This window comes from Schistocerca nitens, chromosome 2 (genome assembly GCF_023898315.1).
Source record: "Schistocerca nitens isolate TAMUIC-IGC-003100 chromosome 2, iqSchNite1.1, whole genome shotgun sequence".
NCBI lineage: Eukaryota > Metazoa > Arthropoda > Insecta > Orthoptera > Acrididae > Schistocerca > Schistocerca nitens.
In genome coordinates this window covers 106,551,826-106,578,880 of record NC_064615.1, presented here as the reverse complement: position 1 = coordinate 106,578,880, position 27,055 = coordinate 106,551,826, and the positions used below count along the sequence as shown (strand labels likewise).

Genomic DNA, 27,055 nt, shown 5'->3' with positions numbered 1-27,055 from the left:
CAACAAAATATTTTCGCATTCTGAGGAGAAAGTTGGTGATTGCAATTACGTGAGAAGATTAAGTCGCAACGAAAAACGCCTTTCTTTTAAGAATTTCCAGCCAAAATCCTGTACCATTTGTGTGACACTCTCTCCCATATTTCGCGATAATACAAAACGTGCTGCCTTTCTTTGAAATTTTTCGATGTACTCCGTCAGTCCTATCTGGTAAGGATCCCACACCGCGCAGTATTCTAAAACAATACCCGCCTGTTGATCGAGCCTGCCTGTAACAAGTCTAGCAACCTGCCTCTGTGTTGGTTCACTCTCTTCCTTTTTAATCCAAACTGACGGGCGCCTAATCACTCGAGCAGTACTCAAGAACGTGTCGCCCTTGCGGCCTCCGTAGCAGATGTCACTAACACAGGCGTGTGCGGTGGCATTCGACTCGGCAGGAAGCCGGTTCTAATCCCAGTGATGAATGAAATTTTGGCTTCCATTATTCGGACGGCAAGGGGAGGAGAGGTGGTGGCGTGAAGTTTCTGATCAGCAGACATAGCGCCTGCGTCCTGGGTTAAATGTCCAGAGAAGTGAGGGCAGGCCGGCCGCGGTGGTCTAGCGGTTCTAGGCGCTCAGTCCGGAACCGCGCGACCGCTACGGTCGCAGGTTCGAATCCTGCTTCGGGCATGGATGTGTGTGATGTCCTTAGGTTAGTTAGGTTTAAGTAGTTCTAAGTTCTAGGGGACTGATGACCACAGATGTTAAGTGCCATAGTGCTCAGAGCCATTTGAACCATTTGAAGTGAGGGCATCTCACACATTTCATGGTGATCCATCTGTCGGATGGGGACATTAAGCTCGACGGCACCCTTGGAGTTTTTTGAGAGGAGTAGACTATGTGCCGGCACCATATTCCACCCTCTCCCTTCTTCCATTACGTTCAAGATGAGCATGAAATTTCAATTCACACACAGCCATTACAGTCACCTACACGTAACAGATATTCTTCCGCACATGCTTCTCATATTTTGCGGAGGAAAGGCCGCTACGGGGGCGGAGCACAGGGAATGAACCTGCCCTTTGGGGTTTCCCAGCCGCGCATGCCACATGGCATTATTTGTTTTATATACCTGACCTCCATTATAGATGAGCTACACTTTCCTGAAATTTTGCAGTAAATCGTAGTCTCCCCAACAACCGACCTTACGTACTGGTTCCATTTCATACCGCTTTGCAACGTGACTCCTATACATTTAGCTGTCGTGACTGTGTCAAGCAGCACACCACCAATATTGTATTCGAACCTTGCAGGGTTTTTTTACTACACATCTGCATTAACTAACATTTCTCTACATTTATACCAAGCTGGCTTTGATCACTCCAGATACAACTTCTAAATCACCTTGTATCCTTCTACAGTCACCTAATTACGACACATTCCCATACACTATACATAACTGTACATCGAGCCTTATAGATTTCCACAAATATCCTCGTCTCTGATGAGCAAATGTTCAAATGTGTGTGAATTCCTAAGGGACGAAACTGCTGAGGTCATCGGTCGCTGGCCTTACACACTACTTGAACTAACTTATGCTAAGAATAACACACACACCGATGCCCGAGGGAGGACTCAAACCTCTGGCGGGAGAGGCGGCGCAGTCCGTGACAAGGCACCCCAAACCGCGCGGCCATTCCGCGTGGCACGGCTCTCATGATCACTCACCGTCCAAGCCAACGCACTGGAATTTATCACTGAAGAAGGTTTCGAGCCTATTCCGTATATGCTCGGGCCGTCTTTAACAGCCTGTAGTGGGGCACTGAGTCAAGCACTTTCTGGAGACCTAAGAAAATGGAATCCACTTGCTGCTCTTCATCCGTGGTTCGCAGGATATCGTTTGCATCTTCTCGCTTTATACACTGCCAGAATTGCAACACCCTCAACGACGGTAGTCGGTGGCTCCAGGGTGTAATTTCTGCATACATAGGGCCTGTAGTGTTAGTGATTAATTTGTCACTGTTAACGACGATCAGGTGGTGCTTAAGAGGCGTTTTTGTGCACCCTCCTTTTTTTCACTCTGCAGACAACTTCTGTGCTGAGTTTAGAAGTGAACAGTATTTGCCTATGGAAACCTGTATGGATGTATCGAGGAACTGTTGCCCATGTTGGGCATAATGTATCGGTGCTGCGTTACAGCTTTCAACAGTGGTCTGTGGAACATTCCCACACCTGTAGACTAGCTTCTGGACGTCAGCGTAGCACAGATGCAAGTCTAGATCGACGCATTGTGCGAACAGCGGCGTCCAACCGACACCATTCACGGACAAAATCTGAGCATTTATTCAACTTGCTGTGTCATCAGGAATCACTGGGGACCGTCTGCTTGCAGCCAGACGAGATCACGGTTACCACTGTACCTGACACCATCAAAGCACAGCTACTGTGGTGTTAAATGATAAGAGTAGGCTCCTTTCGTATGCGGGTGACGAACAAGTTTATGAGGTAGACCTGGTGAGATGCCTATCCCTGCATACTCGTTCTAGTGCCATTTCTTCAACAGGAAAGAAATGTGCTTTTTCAGCAGGACAACGCACGTCCGCAGACGGTTGTGACGCAAAGTGCTCTTCGTAGTGTACAACCACAGCTCTGACCAGCAAGATCGCCAAATCCCTCGCCAATTGAACACGTAAGGGGCTTGAGGAAGAGGGAACTCTGTAGTTCTCCAGGCCCAGCAAGAACCATGCTTGGGACAGTCTACCGCAGGCACCTTTACGTTCGTTTGCATACGAGAACAGACATCTGCGTTACCTCCAGAGGAGGCACAGTGTCTTTTGATGCGACTGTCTTGGACCCTTTACTGTGACATGCCTGTTTCATTCGATATCATATACCGCTCCTGTGATGAACAACCAGTCTCCACACTAATCAATAAAATGATCTTGTCCTTGTGGATGTTGCACCTTTTTTTCCTTTACACAACTAGCGACATTGAGATGAACGATCACTGTCAAGGACTCTGCCGCACGCCGGGCATTTAAGCACGAGGCGGATATTCGCGTGAATGGGAGACTACGCGGCGCGGCCCGCCCCAGAGCCACACTTGAGCCTCTGCCAAGCCGCCACCTGCCGCTTCCTGCCAACCGCCGTCCACAACACGGCGGACGCTTCCAGCAACGCTGGCCCGGGGGCCACTTCCTGGCACCTCGCCCAGGCCACGTGTCTTCCGTAAACCTCTACACCTACGGCCTACAAGAGCTCTGTGAACCTGGAGGGACTCTTTCCTAAAACACTACTCTCTCTTTGTTTGTCCAACATGTACAGGGTCGCTAGTTTTACTACGAGTTAAAAAAAAAAAGGTTCAAATGGCTCTAAACACTATGGGACTTAACATCTGAGGTCATCAGTCCCCTACACTTAGAACTACCAGGTGATCAAAAAGTCAGTATCAATTTGAAAACTGAACTAATCACGGAATAATGTAGATAGAGAAGTACAAATTGACACACACGCTTGGAATGACATGGGGTTTTCTTAGAACCAAAAAAATACCAAAGTTCAAAAAATTTCCAACAGATGGCGCTTCATCTGATTAGAATAGCAATAATTAGCATAACAAAGTAAGACAAAGCAAAGATGATGTTCTTTACAGTAAATTCTTAATATGTCCACCATCATTCCTCAACAATAGCTGTAGTCGAGGAATAATGTGAACAGCACTGTAAAGCATGACCGGAGTTATGGTGAAGCATTGGCGTCGGATGTTGTCTTTCAGTATCCCTAGAGATGTCGGTCAATCACGATACACTTGCGACTTCAGGTAACCCCAAAGCCAATAATCGCACGGATTGAGGTCTGAGGACCTGGGAGGTCAAGCATGACAAAAGTGGCGGCTGAGCACACGATCATCACCAAACGATGCGCGTAAGAGACCTTTCACGCGTCTAGCAATATGGTGTGGAGCGCCATCCTGCACAAACATAGTACGTTACAGCAGTTGTTTATCAGTCAGGCTGGGGATGATGCGATTCTGTAACATATCGGCGTGCCTCTCAACCGTCACGCTAGCAGTTACAAAACCAGAATCACGCATTTCCTCGAAGAAAAAAGGTCCGATAACGGTAGATGTGGTAAATCCAACCCATATCGTGACTTTCTCGTCGTGAAATGGAGTTTCCACGACAGTTCTAGGATTTTTGGTAGCCCAAATTCTGGAGTTGTGGGCGTTGACAGACCCTCAGAGCGAGATATGAGCTTCGTCGGTCCACAACATGTTACTCAACCAATCGTCATCTTCCGTCATCTTTTGAAACGCCCACACCGCAAATGCCCTGCGCTTCACTAAATCGCCAGGTAACAGTTCATGATGCAGATGGATATTGTACGGATAGCATCGGAGGGTACGCCCCAGTGCCAACCAAACAGTAGTGTATGGAATGCCGGTGCGACGTGCGACTGCACGAGCGCTGACTTCCCCGTCCATAGACGAATACGCTACAGTCTCCATTTCTTCCTGAACTATCTCAGCAGCACTACGCCTTGTGCTCGGTTGGCCACCACGGGGTGTATCGTCTAAACAACCCGTGGCTTCGAACTTTGAAATCATTCTCGCCACAGCTGCATTTGTCAACGGACCTTTACCCGTTCGAATCCCCTTGCTATGGCGATAGGATCGTAACGCTGAACCAGCACATTCCCCATTCTGATAATACAGCTTCACTAAAAGCGCCTTTTCAGGAAACGTCAACATGCTGCGACTGCTGGCGCATCTGATTGTCTCTCTCATTTCAGCTCCTTTTATACACGATTGTTATGCGCAGTCACTGACGTTTTGCTGTCCAGCGCCATCTGTCGGACATTTTGTGAACCTAGTTTTTTTTGGTTCTAATAAAACTCCAATTCATTCCAGGCATGTATGTCAATTTTTACCTCTCTATCTACATTATTCCGTGGTTTATTAAGTTTTCAAATTTATACTGACTTTTTGATCACCCGGTACTTAAACCTAACTAACCTAAGGACGTCACACACATCCATGCCCGAGGGAGGATTCGAACCTGCGACCGTAGCAGCAGCGCTGTTCCGGACTGAAGCGCTTAGAACCGCTCTGCCACAGCGGCCGGCCACTACGAGTATCATTCAATAACCAAACAAATAGCTGCGGTTTATTAAGTCAAAACGATTTTTGTATTTTTTCACGTAACTGATGTGCACCAAGTGCGGCTGAGCAGGAAACCTTGGATACAGGGATCTATAGCTGATATGTCACTGGGTTTTGGCCTTACGATTTTACTTATAATCATTTACTGAAAGTCAAATACTTGCCTACATTAGTACTTGAACAACATAGCTACAGGAGAGAACAAGTTAATTAGCCAGAAATCTTTAAGATGTAATTGATAACTGCAGTCACAAAATTTTTTTATCCAATCAGAAATCTTTAAGATAATTGCAAATAAAATAGTTTAAATTTAAAGACATGTAAATTGACCAACATTTCTGAACACAATTGACATTTACTAACATAGATTTTAAATTCAAATTAAGTGGACTGGTTAAAATCTTTAACGCAACGAATAACTGCAAAAAAAAAAATTTAAATTGAAAAGACAAGTAAATTGTTGAAATCGTTAAAGCGCAACTGACAGTTTAATTAAGGCGCTGCCCAAAATGTTCAGGAATAACTTTAGTGATCTGGCCAGAGCAAGATACAGAACTCATAGACAAGATGTTACAGTACACTTTTTCGCCCACTGCTTGAATACTGCTCACCGGTGTGGGATCCGTGCCAGATAGGGTTGATAGAAGAGATAGAGAAGATCCAACGGAGAGCAGCGCGCTTCGTTACAGGATCATTTAGTAATCGCGAAAGCGTTACGGAGATGATAGATAAACTCCAGTGGAAGACTGTAAGAGAGACGCTCAGTAGCTCGGTACGGGCTTCTGTTGAAGTTTCGAGAACATGCTTACCCGAGGAGTCAAGCAGTATATTGGTCCCCTCAACGTATATCTCGTGAAGAGACCATGAGGATAAAATCAGAGAGATTAGACCCCACACAGAGACATACCGACAATCTTTCTTTCCACGAACAATACGACACTGGAATAGACGGGAGAACCGATAGAGGTACTCAAGGTACCCTCCGGCACACACTGATAAGTGGCTTGCGGAGTATGGATGTAGATGTAGATGTAGATGTTACCGTAGTAATAATTAAGGAAAACGTAGCAGCGGCAGTTGCTCGTGATCGCAGCATACCAGGCTGAAGCCAACCTTCGTAACCAGCATTCAAGTAAAACATGCCCGTGAGCCACACCCTGCACTGGGACGCCTTACACTACACAATAGACAATTCATCCTCTGTAACAGAGAAAAATAAAGCGGTAAGCATACATGCCATGATAAAGCAATCATATGCACCGAATTCTTCCTCTACCGTGCTTCACAAGAAATGCTCATAAATACCATAAATGACTTAGTTTTAGCAGATGCAAAAAATGTAATAGTGTACATAGTGGTACTGAAGAAAACAATGTACGTCAAGAATCTTCCTGTAACATGCCTAACAATAAATGGCTCGTAAATAGCAATTCAATTTTGGCAAACGCAGTAAGGTAATAGTGCACGGTTTAATACTGAAGCAAATCACGTGCACTTCCTCTGCCGTGTCTCACAAGAACTGGCACGTACGTATCTACATCTACATATATACTCCTCCAGCCACCAAGCGGTGTGTGGCGGAGGGCACAATTCGCGCCAAAGTCACTTGTCCCCCCACCCCGCCCCCTCTGTTCCATTGGCGCATCGCGCGAGACGAAAACGACCATCTGAACGCCTCAGTACAATTTCCATTTTCCCTTATCTTTGTATGGTGATCATTACGCGATTTGAAAGTTGGTGGTAATAATATATGCTCTACATCCTCGGCGAAGATCGGATTTCTGAATTTAGTGAGCAGCCCCTTCCCTTTAGCGCGTCGTCTATCTGCAAGTGTGTCCCACTTCAAACTTTTTATGGGATTTGTAACGCTCTCTCGATGGCTAAATGTACCAGTCATAAATCTTGCCGCTCTTCTTTGGACCTTCTCAATCTCTTGAATCAGACCCAACTGGTAAGGGTCACATACAGACGAACAATACTCTAAGACTGGACGAACTAACGTATTGTAAGCAATTACCTTTGTTGAAGGGCTGCATCGCTTCAGAATTCCACCAATAAACCGGAACCTAAACTTCGCCTTGCCCGTTACTTCTGTAATCTGAAAGTGATTCAGTGTTATGCAATATAAAACAACTATAGTGGACAGTTTAATACTCAATGGAATCACGGTCTCAGTAAGTGTCCTAACGATCATGAGACAGGCACTCAGTCTATGGAACAGAACTTTTGCGACGTAAGCTGGATTTTTACTTTTCTTTGGAGGACTTAAAGCCGAGTGGCACCACAGCCGACCGCGTACACAGTCTGTACAATGGCACTTGAACTTGTCTGTGTCGACGGTCAAAGTAACAGCCGGAGGCAACGTTGTGTTTACAGGAAACAGAAAAATCCGGCACATACTCACCAACTACAGATCAACAAGACGGCCCTCGGCTTAATGCAGGGACCACGCCCGGCGCCGGCCGGAGTGGCCGTGCGGTTCTAGGCGCTACAGTCTGGAGCCGAGCGACCGCTGCGGTCGCAGATTCGAATCCTGCCTCGGGCATGGATGTGTGTGATGTCCTTAGGTTAGTTAGGTTTAATTAGTTCTAAGTTCTAGGCGACTGATGACCTCAGAAGATAAGTCGCATAGTGCTCAGAGCCATTTGAACCATTTGAATCACGCCCGGCACCACGCCCTTCCTCGTTCAGACGCGGGTCTGTTCTGCGGTGTTCGTCCTCGTTCATGGCGACAACAGCGCTACCCCTCCTCAGGTGCCTCTGGCTTGCACCGCGCTGGCTCAGGAAGGTTCACGTCTGGCGTCCAAGATGGCAGCCACACACCAGCATGGCGCGCGCTCCGGCCAGTCCGCAGCTATTACAAACCACACAATCCGAGCTTGCGCACGGCTTAAGAAGACCCTCCATCTTGCCCCGCCTGCCTTCTCGCGATGACAGACTGCTCAAGGAGTCTCAAGCGAAGCTGACGATCGATGGATCTAAAAGGAATGCACCAATAATCACTACCAAATTCCACGCAATTGTCCCATCTTTTTACTAGTCTTATCCCCTCAGCGAAGTATTCATTACTTTGATATCGAAACTAGTTTCGTACTTTTTTCTTTACCTGTTCGATGTCTTTGAACTTGATGCCACACAACGCGTCTTTCATCGGATCAACAATCCGAAGGTCTACAAGCAGCTGGCCACCATCCTCGCTCCGGTTTGCAGTGTCAGCCGTGACACCGAGCATTATTACATAGATAATTCGCAAGCCACCTTACGGTGCGTGGCGGAGGGTACCCTGTACCACTACTAAACATTTTGACTTGCTTCCCAGTCATGTCTGAGCAGTATAAGCCATGTGCAATCAGAGCGCTGCTCCTCGCAATAAAAAAAATAAATAAATAAAAAATTAAAAAAAGGAAATATCGAACCGCTCCCGTGGGCACTCCGACAAAACATCATTAACATGATTTTATAGGACAATAGATCCAAACATTCATCACCTTTGCTGTTGAAATTGCTTTCGGTCCCAGGGCGTTGCGAAATTACTCTTCTTTACGATGAACGTTAAAGTCACTGGAACAAACCATACAGAAGTCTTACCGTATTTTAATTTATTTGGAGTGATAGAGCGAGTTCGGCCCGCACTTGCTGCAAATTTCCTACAAATTGTTCAACTTTAAGTCATCGTTCTTCTTGGATGAGTCAATCGAAACGAGCATGCATCGCCGAGTTCGTCACCGCTTCAGTTACGCTTTTGAGGCCGCTTTTAAACTTTTCCACCCACGCGTAAAAACTCGTTCGTTTCATGCAACTACTGCTTATTGTTTGCTCACCCGAGAGCATATTTAATACTTCCGATGGTTGTACACTCTCCGGAAGTACGAAATGGACTACTGAACGCTCCCCTTCAAATCTTTCTTCGCGTGGACTCGCCATCGCAACTATGACCTTAGACAGTATGTTTATGTAATGTTTATGCAAGGTTGCCAATTATTAGACGGCACGTTTACGAAAGGTTTGCGCAAGGTTGCCAATAACAAAAATTTTCAATTTCCAGAATTAGGATTTGCTTCCGTTATATGTGTGTGTTACAGTATACGAAATACAGGGAGGTCCATTGATCGTGACCAGGCCAAATATCTCACGAAATAAGCGTCAAACGAAAAAATTACAAAGAACGAAACTCGTCTAGCTTGAAGGGGGAAACCAGATGGCGCTATGGATGGCGCGCTAGATGGCGCTGCCATAGGTCAAACGGATATCAACTGCGTTTTCTTAAATAGGAACCCCCATTTTTATTACATATTTGTGTAGAACGTAAAGAAATATGAATGTTTCAGTACGACTACTTTTTACGTTTTGTGATAGATGCAGCTGTAATAGTCACAAACATACGGCTCACAATTTTAGACGAACAGTTGGTAACAGGTAGGTTTTTTTAAATTAAAATAAAGAACGTAGGTACGTTTGAACATTTTATTTCGGTTGTTCCAATGTGATACATGTACGTTTGTGAACTTATCGTTTCTGAGAACGCATGCTGTCACAGCGTTATTACCTGTAAATACCACATTAATCCAATAAATACTCAAAATGATGTCCGTCAACCTCAATGCATTTGGCAATACGTCTAACGACATTCCTCTCAACATCGTGTAGTTCGCCTTCCGTATTGTTCGCACATGCATTGACAATGCGCTGACGCATGTTTTCAGGCGTTGTCGGTGGATCATGTTAGCAAATATCCTTCAACTTTCCCCACAGAAATAAATCCGGGGACGTCAGATCCGGTGACCGTGCGGGCCATGGTACGGTGCTTCGACGACCAATCCACCTGTCATGAAGTATGCTATTCAATACCGCTTCAACCGCACGCATCATGCTGTAAGTACATGGCCATTCTGTCATGCAGTGAAACATCTTGTAGTAACATCGGTAGAGCATTACGTAGGAAATCAGCTTACATTGCACCATTTAGATTGCCATCGACAAAATGGGGGCCAATTATCCTCCCTCCGATAACGCCGCACCATACATTAGCCCGCCAAGGTCGCTAATGTTCCACTTGTCGCAGCCATCGTGGATTTTCCGTTGCCCAATAGTGCATATTATGCCTGTTTATGTTACCGCTGTTGGTGAATGACGCTAAATAGAACGCGTGCAAAAAATCTGTCATCGTCCCGTAATTTCTCTTGTGCCCAGTGGCAGAACTGTACACGACGTTCAAAGTCGTCACCATGCAATTCCTGGTGCATAGAAATATGGTACGGGTGCAACCTATGTTGATGTAGCATTCTCAACACCGGCGTTTTTGAGATTCTCGATTATCGCGAAATTTGTCTGCTACTGATGTGCGGATTAGCGGTGACTGCAGCTAAAACATCTACTTGGGCATCATCATTTGTTGCAGGTCGTGGTTGACGTTTTACATGTGGCTGAACACGTCCTGTTTCCTTAAATAACGTAACTATCCGGCGAACGGTCGGGACATTTGAATGATGTCGCCCAGGATACCGAGCAGTAATACGGGTAATGTATCGCGAAGCAAGTACCGTCCGCACTGGCGGAATCTTACGTGATACCACGTACTTATACGTTTGTGACTATTACAGCGCCATCTATCACAAAGCGAAATATGTAATTAAAAAAATGGGGGTTCCTATTTAAAAAAACGGAGTTGACATCCGTCTGACCTAAGGCAGCGCCATCTAGTGGGCCAACCATTGCGCCATCTGGTTTCCCCCTTCAAGCTAGACGAGTTTCATTCTTCGTAGTTTTTTCGTTTGATGCTTATTTCGTGAGATACTTGGCCCAGTCACTATTAATGGACCACCCTGTATATGTGTGTTTCATTATATGATGTATACAGCGAATCGATTACATAAACTTCATTGTAATAAGCCTTGACCAGGTTTCGATACTACTAACGGTATCTTCTTCGGAAAGAATAAATGTTTTAAACGTATTACAAAGTAAACATCTAAGTTACGCACTGCGAAGTATCATAGCTCGATGAAACTTGAGCCTCAGAAGGAACTGCTACGAACAGTACAGGAAGTTCTGAAAGAAAAACGCGATTATGAGAACAGAAATAACCATTTTATTCAATGATAGTAACTACGTTACGGTATCAGTAATTTATGATGGTCCCGTGGACATTACAAAAGGTAGGACGCGGTTCTCAATATAGTGTGTTTATCACAGATGCTCTGCAACGTACTCCCATGCTCACCACAAGATCGGTAAGCAGTTCTTGCGACAGGCCATTCCATTCCTCTACTAGCGCGTTTGACAACAGCTGGGCGGTCAATGGTGCATGGGGAAGCGCTGGTGTGTATCTCTACGAAGAATCCCAAACGTGCTCGACGGGTAACCCAGTCCATTCGCCGACGATGTCCGACGCGGTTGCGCATTATCATCCATAAAAATGAAGTTATGGCCGGATGCACTTTTGAATAGGCGCGCGTGGGAAGGAGTAAAGCGTCACAACAGTGTTAACCGGTTAGTACCCCGTCTCAAAGATTTGGATGTCAGTGCGCTCTTACAACATTATGCCTCCCCAGACCATAACACCTGGGCTACCAAAACGATCATGTTCGAGAATGTTTCTGGATGAATTACGTACCATCACACGGCGAGAGGTCTGGACATGTAATGCATCCAAGCAGATAGTCGAACATGATCGACTTCGTGGTCCAGGTGTTATGGTATGGAGGGGCATAACATAGTATGGGCGCACTGCCCTACGAATCTTTGAACATGGTAGATTCACCTGTCAATGTTATTGCAGCAATATACCCCCCCCCCCCCCTGTGCTTCTTTGCAGGGGTGCATTCAGTCCTGACTTTACCTTACGTACGACGGGGACGCACCGAACAGGGCAGGTCGAGGAGCTCTTGGACCGAGGGGATACTCGGGTATGGACTGGCCCATGCGTTCCCTCGACTTAAATCCTGTCGAGCAAGTGTAGGCGCGTTGGGGAGACGTGTGCAGCACGTCGACGTGCACCAACAGTCACCCAAAAGTTGTCAGCCGTGCTGATGGATGAATGGAACGCCCTATTACAAGAAATCTTTAACAACCTTGTAACGAGCATATGAACACTTTGCAGAGCATGCAATGATGTCCATCATAATAACATACACTAATAAGAACCATGACCAGCCTTTTGCAGTGTCCAAAGGACCATTATAAGTCGTGGTGACTTCTTTTAAATTTTCACTCTGAAAGGTAACCCTAGTGGGGCTATTTAAATGATTGGGAATGTTGGCATAATTTTAGTGTTCTAACAACATTTTCTTCTTCTTTTGCTTGGGCCTTTGTCCCGCAGTTTTCACTGGGTCTGCATGGTTACGATCGGATTTGACATGTTTAACTGAAGGGATGGCCATATGCCCTTCCTGTCACCACCGCGTATCCCCCAGGACGGAAACAGTGTACCCCATGTGTCTGCATCTAGGGTAAATAACAAAATAGTGCGAATGTGTTGCAAATGTCTAAGAGTCGTGTAACTTAGGCGGGACGTGGGGACCAGCCTGGTATTCACCTAGTGGGATGTGGAAAGCCGCCTTTTTATTTTCCCAAAACAGACATAAATTATGCTAAACAAATTATTGGTTGAATACCGTAAACAACTAACAGGTGATTTAAGATTAGACTGGACAAGGATCCTGGGTGGCAGAGACAGTTTAACTAGTGGAATGAGTCAAGTACTCTGAGCCTAAAAATGTGGATAACGCAATCTGAATGGATCTGACGCTGAGCAGACTTTGACTGATCAAACCTACTGACGTTTTTCTACATAGGTGCAGCTGAGAGCAAGTGGCAATTGAGATCTTTACCCTTGACAATGCTGGAGCGGCAGTACATTACCCTGTTTGCTTCGTGCGGCGATGTAACTTGCAGATGGCCAGATGTGTGTAGCAGAGGGGAGGCGTGGAGGCGGCACCTGTTAATCGATCGCAACACGAAAGAAATGCAAAAATCTCATAGTCTAACGATCAGGCAGATGGATCGTAATCTATTCTCTACCAGAGCTCTGAAATCACGTTAGAGTTCAATGTGTGACACACCCGTTCGCTCATCGCACCAAGGACCAATTTGGCTCATTTATACGACAGAGCACACAAGGATACCAAACGTCAAGACTGGAAAACCAAAAACGAGTAAGTGTGCCCTCAGCAAACGAGTAGTCTGAGACGTTTGAAGTCACACTATCGGTACAGTTAGAACTTCACCACAGTCTCCCGTGTCTAGACTACTCACAAGTGAAGTCAGTCTCAGGACAGGTCCCAAGTACCGACCACACATGCCAGAGCTTCGACCAGAAGTGCTTACCAGACCAAAGTCCTGCACCCGAGTGCCTCGCACCTCTCAAAAAAAAAAAAAAAAAAAAAAAAAAAAAAAAAAAAAAAAAAAAAAAAAAAAAAAAATGTTTTCCTGTAAAGTGCACGAACGACACTGCTTTCACTCCGTCTTGAGCCAATTATATGGCTCTAGAGGCGCTAAATCTCCCCTCCCACACGACAGCACAAACTCATGTCGAAACAGGGCAAGAGTGAAGAAACCTGTGTCTCTGAAGAAAAACGAAACCGCCAATTACTGGCTTTTTTTAAGTTTTCGCAGAGGGGGAAGATGACTTTTTCCCAAGTCGTGTCTGCTCCCACAGCTACATGCAAACAGATACAATCTCAAAGATCTTTATCTAAATCGCCTGTGCCTTGGAGCTTGTTAGTCCTAGCTATGAGGTTTAATAAAGATTCTATCTCCAAACGTTTCTCAGATGCTGGATTTTTCGTACACAATAGAGGCGGCTGGGTGAAGTGCTTCACTGGCCTATTTGTATTATTGGCGAACACGAAAACCGGTGAATTTTTATTACACGTGGCTCTGCACACAGTGCCAGGTTTACGACTCCACCTTGTAGACACGTTCCTTCTGGCCGTCCCCCCGTCCAGGCTTCTGCTGGCGCTGTGGCAGGTAGTGCAGCATTGTTCTGCTGGAGACCTGTCTCAACAAGGGGCTGCCCTGCCTGCCCTGTACGGCTGTCAACCTGTCCGGCAAGATTTACTAAGGGATGGGCTCGCCGCCTATTGCTTTCAGTTCCCAGCATACCGTTTCTATGAGCGAATAATCATAAAAATACCTCATGCTTTTAGCGCCCTACCAGGTTCCATCAACGTCTGCTCAGGCCATTAACTTTCTAGAGTCTCGCTCAAGGTGTGTCAGCTTTTAATGAAATCGTTAATAATTTTCTGTATGTGAAAAGCAGGTAAGAGAGTAACGTGTCCTCTCTCAACTTTCAATAAGTGTCAATTCTGTTCATTTCATTGCTACTGTGTAGTTGTTTCAATAACTTCCTATACAATACTATGGCGGTTATTTCCATGTAATATCCAAATTTCATCGAACGATGGTACTTGAGAGTGACGTATGATGCAAAAGTTACTTTCTTCCTTAAGTTTGACACACCAGTGTATTTAGGGCAGCCTTTTTTAGCTGCCTCACTGATAGCTGTTGGACTGCACCGACTTTTATGTGACCTATCTCCGTGCTGTGTTGCCTTCAAACGCTGCTATACACTGCAGAGTCACACTATTGTGACAATCTTGTAGACGTGAACTCTACACCACACATATTATAAAATACACTGGTGGCAACACTATGTACCGCCCAAACCTTCTGAACGGCTCCTACACAGAACCCAGCGCGTCCAGAGTCTCGGACATTTGACTGGGTGTAGCTTTTGAAATGTCAAAGCCAGTCACAAGAAAAGTATCCAAACGACCAGAGACTTTTATCAGAAATGTACATCACACATTTGAAAAAGTATCTTACTTGCATAACACGTTCAAAGTTTTGTCAATTATATTTGCATTATTCACTTTAAAAAATCATTTATGAACTGTATCACCAGTAATGACGGTAAATTTCATTGGAAGCTATATGTCATTCGCTACGGAATGTTGAAACGATTTGGTAAATACGCTCTTTAAATAAATTAGAGGGAAACTTTTGTTTATAAAATATTATTAACAAATTGGAAACACGTAGTTGCTGTAGATGAGTTTCAATTTAAATACTGTTCCACAAACCGTGAAAAACACGAAATGCAATTAATTGCCAATTTACGCCCGATGTGCTTGCTGTCACCAACAGATGTCATTACAGGTAACAGCGTTAAAAGTCCAATCCATGTACCAGACTTAGTGCATGACACAACAGAGCCTTACTTCAGTTAATTGCACTACTGGCCATTAAAACTGCTACACCAAGAGGAAATGCAGATGAGAAACGGGTATTCATTGGACAAATATATTATACTAGAACTGACATGTGCTTACATTTTCACGCAATTTGGGTGCATAGATCCTAAGAAATCAGGGCCCAGAACAACCACCTCGGGCCGTAATAACGGCCTTGATACTCCTGGGCTTTGAGTCAAACAGAGGCTGGATGGCGTGTACAGGTACAGCTGCCCATGCAGCTTCAACACGATACCACAGTTCATCAAGAGTAGCGACTGGCGTATTACGACGAGCCAGTTGCTCGGCCACCATTGACCAGACGTTTTCAATTGGTGAGAGATCTGGAGAATGTGCCACGGGTCGTAACACATCTGAAATATAACGTCCACTGTTACAAAGTGCCGTCAATGTGAACAAGGGTTGGCCGAGACGTGTAACCAATGGCACCCCATACCATCACGCTGGGTTATACACCAGTATGGCGATGACGAATACACGCTTTCAATGTGCGCTCACGCTATGTCGCCAAACACGGTTGCGACAATCATGATGCTGTAAACAGAACGTGGATTCATCCGAATAAATGACGTTATGCCATTCGTGCACCCAGGTTCGTCGTTGAGTACAGGCGCTCCTGTCTGTGATGCAGCGTCAAGGGTAACCGCAGCCATGGTCTCCGAGCTGATACTCCATGCTTCTGCAAACGCCGTGGAACTGTTCGTGCAGATGGTTGTTGTCTTACAAACGTCCCCATCTGTTGACTCAGGGATCGAGACGTGGCTGCACGATCCGTTACAGCCATGCGGATAAGATGCCTGTCATCTCGACTGCTAGTGATACGAGGCCGTTGGGATCCAGCACGGCGTTCCGTATTACCCTCCTGAACCCACTGATTCCATATTCTGCTAACAGTCATTGGATCTCTACCAACGCGAGCAGTAATGTCGCGATACGATAAACCGCAATCGCGATAGGCTACAATCCGACCTTTATCAAAGTCGGAAACGTGATGGTACGCAATTCTCCTCCTTACACGAGGCATCACAACAACGTTTCACCAGGCAACGCCGGTCAACTGCTGTTTGTGTATGAGAAATCGGTTGGAAACTTTCCTCGTGTCAGCCCGTTGTAGGTGTCACCACCGGCGCCAACATTGTGTGAATGATCTGAAAAGCTAATCATTTGCATATCACAGCGACTTCATCCTGTCGGTTAAATTTCGCGTCTGTAGCACGTCATCTTCGTGGTGTAGCAATTTTAATGGCCAGTAGCGTATTTTCCACGTCAATGATGCTTCTCAGATGTTATAATGGTCTTTCCAAGTCTGCAAAAATTCATCGTCACAAAAAGTGTAAAGTTTACATCTACATCTACATATACCTATATACTCCGCTAGCCACCAAGCGGTGTGTGGCGGAGGGCACAATTCGCGCCAAACTCATATTTCCCCCCCCCCCCCCCCCTCTGTTCCAGTCGCGGATCGCGCTGGTGTAAAACGTCTGTCTGAACGCCTCAGTACGAGCTCTGATTTCCCTTATCTTTGAATGGTGATCATTGCGCGATCTGAAAGTTCGTAATAATAATATATGCTCTACATCCTCGGTGAAGATCGGATTTAGGAATTTAGTGAGCGCACCTTCTGTTTAGCTTGCCGTCTATCTGCAAGTGAGTCCCACTTCAAACTTTCTATGAGATTTGTAACGCTCTCGCGATGGCTAAGAGAGTCAGTGACGAATCTTGTCGCTCTTCTTTGGACCTTCTCAATCTCTTGACTCAGACCCAACTGGTAAGGATCCCATACAGAGGAACAATACTCTAAGACTGGATGAAGTAACGTATTGTAAGCAATTTCCTTTGTTGAAGGACTGCATCGCTTTAGGATTCTACAAATAAACCGCAATCTAGAGTTCGCCTTACCCGTTAGTTGTGTAATCTGATCATTCCACTTGAAATCATTTCGAATACTCACACCCAGATACTTGACGGATGTTACCGCTTCCAGAAACTGGGCATTTATTTTGTACTCGTACATTAATGGGTATTTTCTCCTTGCTATACGCAGTAGGTTACACTTACTAATATTGAGAGATAACTGCCAATCATTACACCACACATTTATTTTCTGCAAATCCTCATTGATTTGTTCACAACTTTCGTGTGATACCACTTTCCTGTAGACTACAGCATCATCGGCAAACATTCTAATGCCGCTGTCAATACCATCAACCAGATCGTTTATGTAAATTGTAGAAAGCAGCAGACCTATTACGTTGCCCTGGGGTACACCTTAATTTACGCTTGTTTCTGTTGAAGTCACCCCGTTTGGGACGACATACTGCTCCCTGTCTGTTAGAAAACTTTCTATCCAACTGCATATGTCATCGAATAGACCGTAAGCGCTGATTTTTTGGAGTAAGCGATAGTGCAGAACTGAGTCGAGCGCCTTTCGAAAGTTCAGAAATATGGCATCAACCTGGCAGCCGGTATCTAAAGCCTGTTGTATATCATGCACAAAGAGGGCCAGCTGTGTCTCGCATGACCGCCGTTTCCTGAAACCGTGCTGGTTTCTGCAGATGAGCTTCTCAGAGTCTAGAACACGTCATATTGGAGTCGGAAACATGACTGAAAACTATAAAGTAAGTACTCCAATCCGTAAATACTTAAAAAACGCCTTTGGTTATGTAACTGAGTATGAGGACTACTATAAACTATACTCTCCATAAGTAGTTAAGAACAGACATTTGTTTATACAATATATTTTTTGTAATATGTAGTTGTTAAAGATGAGTTTTATTATAGATACTATTCCACAGAACTTCAAGAACGCAAAGAAAAATCAACTACCGTTTTAAGTCCATGTTGCTTGTCTTCGCCTATAAATGACAGCATTCATAGTTCGGTCTATGGACCACACTTGAGCCTTAAATTAATTATTTTCCGCATTTGTGATCCTTGACAAATGTTACAATATTCTAAAATGTCTGAATAATACATAGCAATGCAAGAAAATCACGATGTTCATATCACGTGTCACAATGTTTCTTACACATACACATGTATCGATCAAATTAGTATCTATAAAACATGACTGTGAACTCGGACGTATGGATGAAGGGAGGAAGAGCGGAGATAATGCCTCACTGAAAAAATATAATCGATGACAATTATTTAATATGATTCAGACCTAGTTGAGGTTAAGTGCAAAACATTGAACCGTCGTGTGAGTTTTAAATTAATTATTTTAACTCATCTAAGATTCTTGTCAAATACCACACTATTCTAGAATGTCCGCAAAAATGCGTCAACAGAGCAAGAAAGTGTAATGTTTACGTTTCAACAGTATCCAAACGTGTGAAGTGCGCTCAGTTTGAATCTGTGTACTGTCATTACCAATTTAGGATGGAAGCAAAAATAATGCATTGCTAGAAAAAATACAATTTATGTCAAGTATCACGAATGATCGAGTAAACAGCTGCAACCGGAAATACGGCTCTCTAAAACATTTATTGTATAATCTGTAAGTTCTCACACACCTTACAAGCACAATGAGGCTTCAGATTACATATTCTAACATCCACATTGCCTGTATTACTTATTAAGATTCATGCAGCTTGCGTATTGGCACCTACCGACAAAAAAAAAAAATAGGTTGAGCCATACTTACACGCTCAACGTATTTTCAGTCCAAATAGCTCCACTTCTAAATTCTCTGAATTACCTATTAAAACACGCGCAATTTGAATGTTTATCGTAACATGCAAGACCACAAAGATAATTTGAGCAAAATAAAATTATTAGTATATGTGAGATTTCTCACACTGTGCGAGACCAATTGATCTTTAAATATTTCCACATCTGAATTATCTGTATTACTCACTAAGATACATGAAGCTCGCTTATTGGTCGTACTTAAAGAAATTGTATGTCAGTAAGTGACAGTAGTTCGATTAAGTACCACAACTTAAAATGCGTGATGCCTTCAATTACTACGGTATCAGAATACTGTGAAATGATCTTCCCCGAATTCCAAAGAAATTCTGGTCGTATGTAAAGGCTGTTCGTGGCAACAAAGTCAGAGTCCAGTCCCTAGCGAATAAGACAGGAACTGTAATTGAGGGTAGCAAAGCAGAAGCTGAATCGCTTAACTCATTTTTCAAGTGTTCCTTTTCCCCAATTTAATTCTCGTACCATTGAAAAGATGATTGAATAAGTATTTGTGTCAATGGTGTTGCGAAACAGCTGAAATCATTAAAATTGAAAATAGCTCCAGGGTCCGATGGAATCCCTGTCTGGTTTTACATCGAATTCGCATCTGAGTTAGCCCCTCTTCTAACTATAATCTATCGTAGATTTCTAGAACAGAAAACCGAGACCAGTTCTTGGAGAAAAGGACAAATCACACCCGTCTTTATTTTACGAGCTTCTGAGCTATATTAAAACAGGGTGCTTGCTTAGGCTATGTTGTCGAACGACTAGCAGAACGATGGTCGCGGTTATGATCAGTGAGCGACGGACCACGTTTTCTTTCGGCTATGATTCTGATGTGAGACCGGCTGTAGCAGGCCGATACGCCCTTTCTTTTCAAATCCACTTTATGGAACACGTGTTTGTATGTCTGTGCTGAAGATACCATGTGAATCGCGAAATATTGATCTAATTGTTCTTTGTAGAATCCTTGTGCATTTTGAGACATAATAATAGTCCCGAAAATAAAAGTAAATCTTGTGTCTTTCTTGTTATTTCGTTACTTTCATCAGTTTAAATGAAAAGTTATGACAGCACGGAGTAACCATAAGTTTTGCTCTAACGTCTTATGCAGAAGTAATTAGAGGTATATTCTTTTGCTTTAATTGGGTTGAGGTTTCAACTGAAGCCACTTTTGCTCCGTGCAATTAATTCATATATCAAGCCTTTCTTAGTATTAGTAAATCATTTTCAGATTTAGGAAGGCTTCCAGAGTTTCTACGTAGCTCGTGTTTTGTCGTCTCATTATTATGTTCCATGGTAGCGCTATATACCTGGGTCACCGTAGTGGCCGGCCTGAGTGGCCGTGAGGTTCTAGGCGCTACAGTCTGGAGCCGAGCGACCGCTTCGGTCGCAGCTTCCAATCCTGCCTCGGGCATGGATGTGTGTGATCTCCTTAGGTTAGTTAGGTTTTAATTAGTTCTAAGTTCTAGGCGACTGATGACCTTAGAAGTTAAGTCGCATAGTGCTCAGAGCCATTTTCACCGTAGTGAATACTAGACCATTTCAGATTACAAGAGAACTTCTGTTGCCTTATTCTTGAGTGTCTGTGATAAATCATTCCTGAGTATAGTCAGGTAGCGTAACATTATTTCTTTGGGTTTTGTTCATTTGTCAAGAGAGCATCTTTAATCAAGGCAGTTTCCATGGAACTTTGACGTCCATTGCAACTAGCGAAGTCGCATCTAATTTAACAGACACATACAAACTGTACCGGTATGGCTCCAAACCACATACAAATTTGATCATGTATTCTTCTTAGTGATCTTAACATGCACAATAAGCGAAGCTTCTTTATTTGCTATCCTGCCTGATACTACAATTTAAGGGTCAGAAATGTAATATACGTTGTCAGGAGAGTCTTTGCTCACATCTGTGTACAATTTATTCCATTCATCTGAATTTTATTGCTCTAGACTGTGGTTGATACTTTATTTTCTAATATTTCTGACTCTAAGTGACTGGTCTGTTACACCTTTTTGCCGTTCTAGGAAATCTTTCTGGTGCCCGATTGTGGCTCTTTGTATTATATCAGGTTTTGAAACGATACTTTATTATGTTTCAGCCTTGACTGTCCGCTACCTGACCAGGCGATATATAGGCGAATATCGGTCTGATACTGGTGAGTAATACTTCACATAAAAAAGATTCATCTTCTTTTATTCTTTTTCGAGGTAGATCACATACTCATTTCAAGCTGTATATTTAGCTATTGTAAGCAAAATAATTTAACAAGGAAGTTAATACATTCCTGCACAGATACTTGAAAAAATACTCTTTGTTCTCCGTTGTAATTGAGCACCATTCCAGTAAATACAGAGTTATTAATTGGAAACACAACAGACGGATTACTCAGGTCTTACAATAGTATAGAGCTTTTAGGTCAATATTTTCGTCGAAAATTTCAGGTTTGTACTTCCCGCAAGCTCTGTCTACTACTTTTTTTTAAATGAATGCCTCTGCTGGTTTCCTGAGATTCAAGACTGTGGTGCCGAAATGTTGTTCGATTTCACTGATTTACCTTTGTTTTACTAGGGTATGAATCGTTCATGTATGTGAGAAGATGTTTCATTCTTTTCTTTTTTTTCAATATTACCAAAACCACGAAATCTTCGACTGAAGAATATACACAGTGATGTCATGTGAACAAGAGGTCACAAGCCGTTTCTGAATTTACTCTATATGTGACGAAGGTAATCCTTTCCAATACGATTCGAAGTGTATCGGTATCTTGTTGTTTATGGACATATGTAAGAGGACGTCGCTATATAAACAAAATCTCTCCATGCTAGCACTAATTACAATTTATATCCGGAAATATTTTAATATATAGTTTCTTCAAATTCTATGATTCCTCCTTAACCTTTCTCGAGGAGACCAAGAGGAGATTGAGAGTTGGGACAATAACAACAGCAGTTCGAGGAATTCCGCTATACAAGGGAGAGAAAGTCCGGTTTTTAGTCTCCCGCTGTTAAGAGACCATCGTTACCGGAGGCAGTTCGTGGAATCCTGGCGTAAATAACCACTCACCCGTTCGTCCTTCAAGCCTCATTCAGTTGTGGGATTACGTCTGCCTTGTTAGAGGCGGTAGGTACAGAAATCAGGATCTACTCTTAACGAAGCTGTGGCGGCCCTAGGCAGAGATTTCATCCGCTTTATTTCGCTTTCTTTCACTGTAAATAATGAGAACCCTTCTTCTTAGCTTATGGGTAATGTCGTACCTTATTTGTCACTTTTACTGTTTGTAAGTTGCAGTCAAACAATATTCTAAACAGTCAAAGTAAGAAGCAACGGGTACAGAAAACACAGACGCTTCTGTGTCTTTATTATAATCGATTATGCTGTAAATAAATGCTGCACCCGAATAAGTTAGACTTTCATTTTTCACAACTTACTTGTCACTTGTTCTCAGTAATGATTTATTTTTATATCACAGGCTGACGGCTTTGTTAATTAGTCGTAAGAGAAACTTAATCCTTGAAGCACATTCGTTATAGTAAACATTCCGATATTCATTGAATTATAACATATGTACGTACTCTCCTTAGTACCTTTTAGGTTCTTCGAGAAATTAAGCGTATTTTTGGTTGCTACCTCACCAAAGCTGCGAATGCTTTCGTGGAAGAATTTCTTAGTCGAATATTGATTTATAGACACTTCAGTGACAATTTTTGCAGCGTTCACATTAACTGTTCCACTTTAGCCTTAAGCAGAAAAAAATCTATCTACATATCTCTCTGGTCTTTTACTAAAGAAAATGTTCGTACGGTTAATACTGACATGGGAAATTAAATTTATGTATCAGTAAAGAATCGATTAGTATCCGTAAAACAATTATCGCTGAACACAGCTTCAATGAGAAAGAACTATAAAGCAATAGATCCCTTGAGTATTGTCCCAGAAAGAACCTCAGAATTTACTTACTGTTCTGATTTTACGAATACACCAAAATATATCAGGAAAAATATTTAAAAAATGCAGATTGGTTAACAGGTACGAGACGAAAAGGAAGAATATTACTTCAGTCTCACATTTTTTGACACCGAGGCAGGGTCAGTGCCATCCAATTGGGACAAAGTTGGCTCACTACCGAAGCACCGCGGACTTATGCTTGAAGTGACAGATAATGTATTCGATACTATGAATGCTATATATGTAACATTTTACAGAATCTAGATTCTGTACATTGAGCAAGCAGTAAGGGAAAATGAAGTTGAAATCTGGAAAGAAAATGGAAGCCCCAGCAGAGGATGTTATTTTTTTTTTTTTTCGGTCACTGTGTACTGTCAGACGACAAAGAACTTGGACGATTAGTTACACAGAATGGATAGAATCTTTAAAGACAAAAAACAAAAGCAAAATAAATATTATTGAATTTAGTGGAATCACTATTAGATTAGCAAATGAGCTACTAAAAGTAGTAGAAAAGTTTTGCTATGTAGGCAGCAAAATACCTGCCTGAGGCCGAAGTAGGGACGAAATAAAAAACAAAATTTCTGAAAATGGATATTTCTGAAACTCGAAGTGAAGTGTTTGGAACTGTTCTATGAACGTATCTGTCTGGACTGTAGCCTTGTACGCAGTGCAGCGTTGATGATGAACAATACAGGAAAAAAGGAATAGAAATTTTTTAAACAATGTGCTACAGAAAAGTACTGGAGATGACGGGGCTGCATTGGTTAACTAATGAAGAGTTGTTGTTGTTGTGGTCTTCAGTCCTGAGACTGGTTTGATGCAGCTCTCCATGCTAATCTCTCCAGTGCAAGCTCCTTCATCTCCCAGTACCTACTGCAACCTACATCCTTCTGAATCTGCTTAGTGTATTCATCTCTACGATTTTTACCCACCACGCTGCCCTCCAATGCTAAATTGGTGATCCCTTGATGCCTCAGGACATGTCCTACCAACCGATCCCTTCTTCCAGTCTAGTTGTGCCACAAAGTCTCTTCTTCCCAATCCTATTCAATACCTCCTCATTAGTTACGTGATCTACCCACCTAATCTTCAACATTCTTCTCTAGCACCACATTTCGAAAGCTTCTATTCTCTTCTTGTCCAAACTATTTATTGTCCATGTTTCACTTCCATACATGGCTACACTCCATACAAATACTTTCAGAAACGACTTCCGGACACTTAAATCTATACTCGATGTTAACAAATTTCTCTTCTTCAGAAACGCTTTCCTTGCCATTGCCAGTGTACATTTTATATCCTCTCTACTTCGACCATCATCAGTTATTTTGCTCCCCAAATAGCAAAACTCCTTTACTACTTTAAATCTCTCATTTCCTAATCTAATACTCTCAGCATCTCCCGACTTAGTTCGACTACATTCCATTATCCTCGTTTTTTTTATGTTCATCTTATATCCACCTTTCAAGACACTGTCCATCCCGTTCAACTGCTCTTCCAAGTCCTTTGTTGTCTCTGACAGAATTACAATGTCATCGGCGAACCTCAAAGATTTTATTTCTTCTCCATGAATTTTAATACCTACTCCAAACTTTTCTTTTGTTTCCTTTACTGCTTGCTCAATATACAGATTGAATAACATCGGGGGGAGGCTACAACCCTGTCTCACTCCCTTCACAACCACTGCTTCCCTTTCATGCCCCTCGACTCTTACAACTGCCATTTGGTTTCTGTACAAATTGTAAATAGCCTTTCGCTCCTTGTATTTTACCCCTGCCACCTTTAGAATTTGAATGAGAGTATTCCAGTCAACATTGTCTAAAGCTTTCTCTAAGTCTACAAATGCTAGAAATGTAGGTTTGCCGTTCCTTAATCTTTCTTCTAAGATAAGTCGTAAGGTCAGTATTGCCTCACGTGTTCCAACATTTCTACGGAATCCAAACTGATCTTCCCCGAGGTCGGCTTCTACTAGTTTTTCCATTCGTCTGTAAATAATTCTCGTTAGTATTTTGCAGCCGTGACTTATTAAACTGATAGTTCGGTAATTTTCACATCTGTGAACACTTGCTTTCTTTGGGATTGGAATTATTATATTCTTCTTGAAGTCTGAGGGTATTTCGCCTGTCTCGTACATCTTGCTCACCAGATGGTAGAGTTTTGTCAGGACTGGCTCTCCCAAGGCCGTCAGTAGTTGTAATGGAATGTTGTCTACGTCCGGGACCTTGTTTCGACTCAGGTCTTTCGGTGCTCTGTCAAACTCTTCACGCAGTATTGTATCTCCCATTTCATCTTCATCTATATCCTCTTACATTTCCATAATATTGTCCACAAGTACATAGCCCTTATATAGACCCTCTATATACTGCTTCCACCTTTCCGCTTTCCCCTCTTTGCTTAGAAATGCGTTTCCATCTGAGCTCTTAATATTCATACAAGTGGTTCTCTTTTCTCCAAAGGTCTCTTTAATCTTCCTGTAGGCAGTATCTATCCTACCCCTAGTGAGATAAGCCTCTACAACCTTACATTTATCCTCTAGCCATCCCTGCTTAGCCATTTTGCACTTCCTGTCGATCTCTTTTTTGAGACGTTTGTATTCCTTTTTGCCTGCTTCATTTACTGCATTTTCATATTTTCTCCTTTCATCAATTACATTCAATATTTCTTCTGTTACCCAAGAATTTCTACAAGCCCTCGTCTTTTTACGTACTTGATCCTCTGCTGCCTTCACTACTTCATCCCTCAAAGCTACCCATTCGTCTTCTACTGTATTTCTTTCCCCCATTCCTGTCAATTGTTCCCTTATGCTGTCCCTGAAACTCTGTACAACCTCTGGTTTAGTCAATTTATCCAGGTCCCATCTCCTTAAATTCCCACCTTCTTGCAATTTCCTCAGTTTTAATCTACCGTTCATAACCAATAGAATGTGGTCACAGTCCACATCTGCCCCTGGGAATGTCCTACAATTTAAAACCTTGTTCCTAAATCTCTGTCTTACCATTATATAATCTATCTGATATCTTTTAGTATCTCCAGGATTCTTGAACCAAGTGTTAGCTATGATTAAGTTATGCTCTGTGCAAAATTCTACCAGACAGCTTCCTCTTTCATTTCTTAGCCCCAATCCATATTCACCTACTATGTTTCCTTCTCTCCCTTTTCCTACTGTCGAATTCCAGTCACCCATGACTATTAAATTTTCGTCTCCCTTCACTACCTGAATAATTTCTTTTATCTCATCATACATTTCTTCAATTTCTTCGTTATCTGCATAGCTAGTTGGCATATAAACTTGTACTACTGTAGTAGGCATGGGCTTCGTGTCTATCTTGGCCACTATAATACGTTCACTATGCTGTTTGTAGTAGTTTACCCGCACTCCTATTTTTTTATTCATTATTAAACCTACTCCTGCATTACCCCTATTTGATTTTGTATTTATAACCCTGTATTCACCTGACCATTGTTCCTCCTGCCACCGAATTTCACTAATTCTCACTATATCTAACTTTAATCTATCCATTTCCCTTTTTAAATTTTCTAACCTACCTGCCCGATTAAGGGATCTGACATTCCACACTCCGACCCGTAGAATGACAGTTTTCTTTCTCCTGATAACGACGTCCTCTTGAGTAGTCCCCGCCCGGAGATCCGAATGGTTATGAAGACTTATTGAACCTAATTGGAGAGAAAACAAATTTATGGCGCAACTTGAATAAAAGCGATAATAGGACAAGTGGTAATGAGGGGAAGAATGTGTGTACGGGTATAGGGTAAAAATTGTAAAGAGAGACCTGTGCTTCAAAATATTAAGCCGGTTTAAATGCATACAGGTATGTAGAGGCTTCTGAAGGATGGAGTAGCAACGAGAGCTGAATCAAACCAGCCTTCGGACTGAAGTCCTTGGTTTAGGTCCACCGAATTGTGTGCAGTTTTATTAGCTCAGGAATTTCCCAGATTCAAAGTGGCACATGAAGAATATACACCGCCAGAAATCAAAATGCTCCTGGCGTAGAACAAAAAAGGG

The 27,055-nt window shown here is 43.0% G+C and overlaps 1 protein-coding gene across 1 annotated transcript in view; it reads left to right on the top strand.

The window, feature by feature from the left end:
• The window catches only part of LOC126234285 (ras-related and estrogen-regulated growth inhibitor-like), a 204,977-nt gene that overhangs the window by 27,210 nt on the left and 150,712 nt on the right, over window positions 1-27,055 (top strand). Inside the window, exon 3 of the mRNA XM_049942971.1 lies at window positions 21,182-21,238. Within this exon, the coding sequence (XP_049798928.1) occupies window positions 21,182-21,238 (57 nt within the window). The remainder of the gene's footprint in view (window positions 1-21,181; window positions 21,239-27,055) is intronic.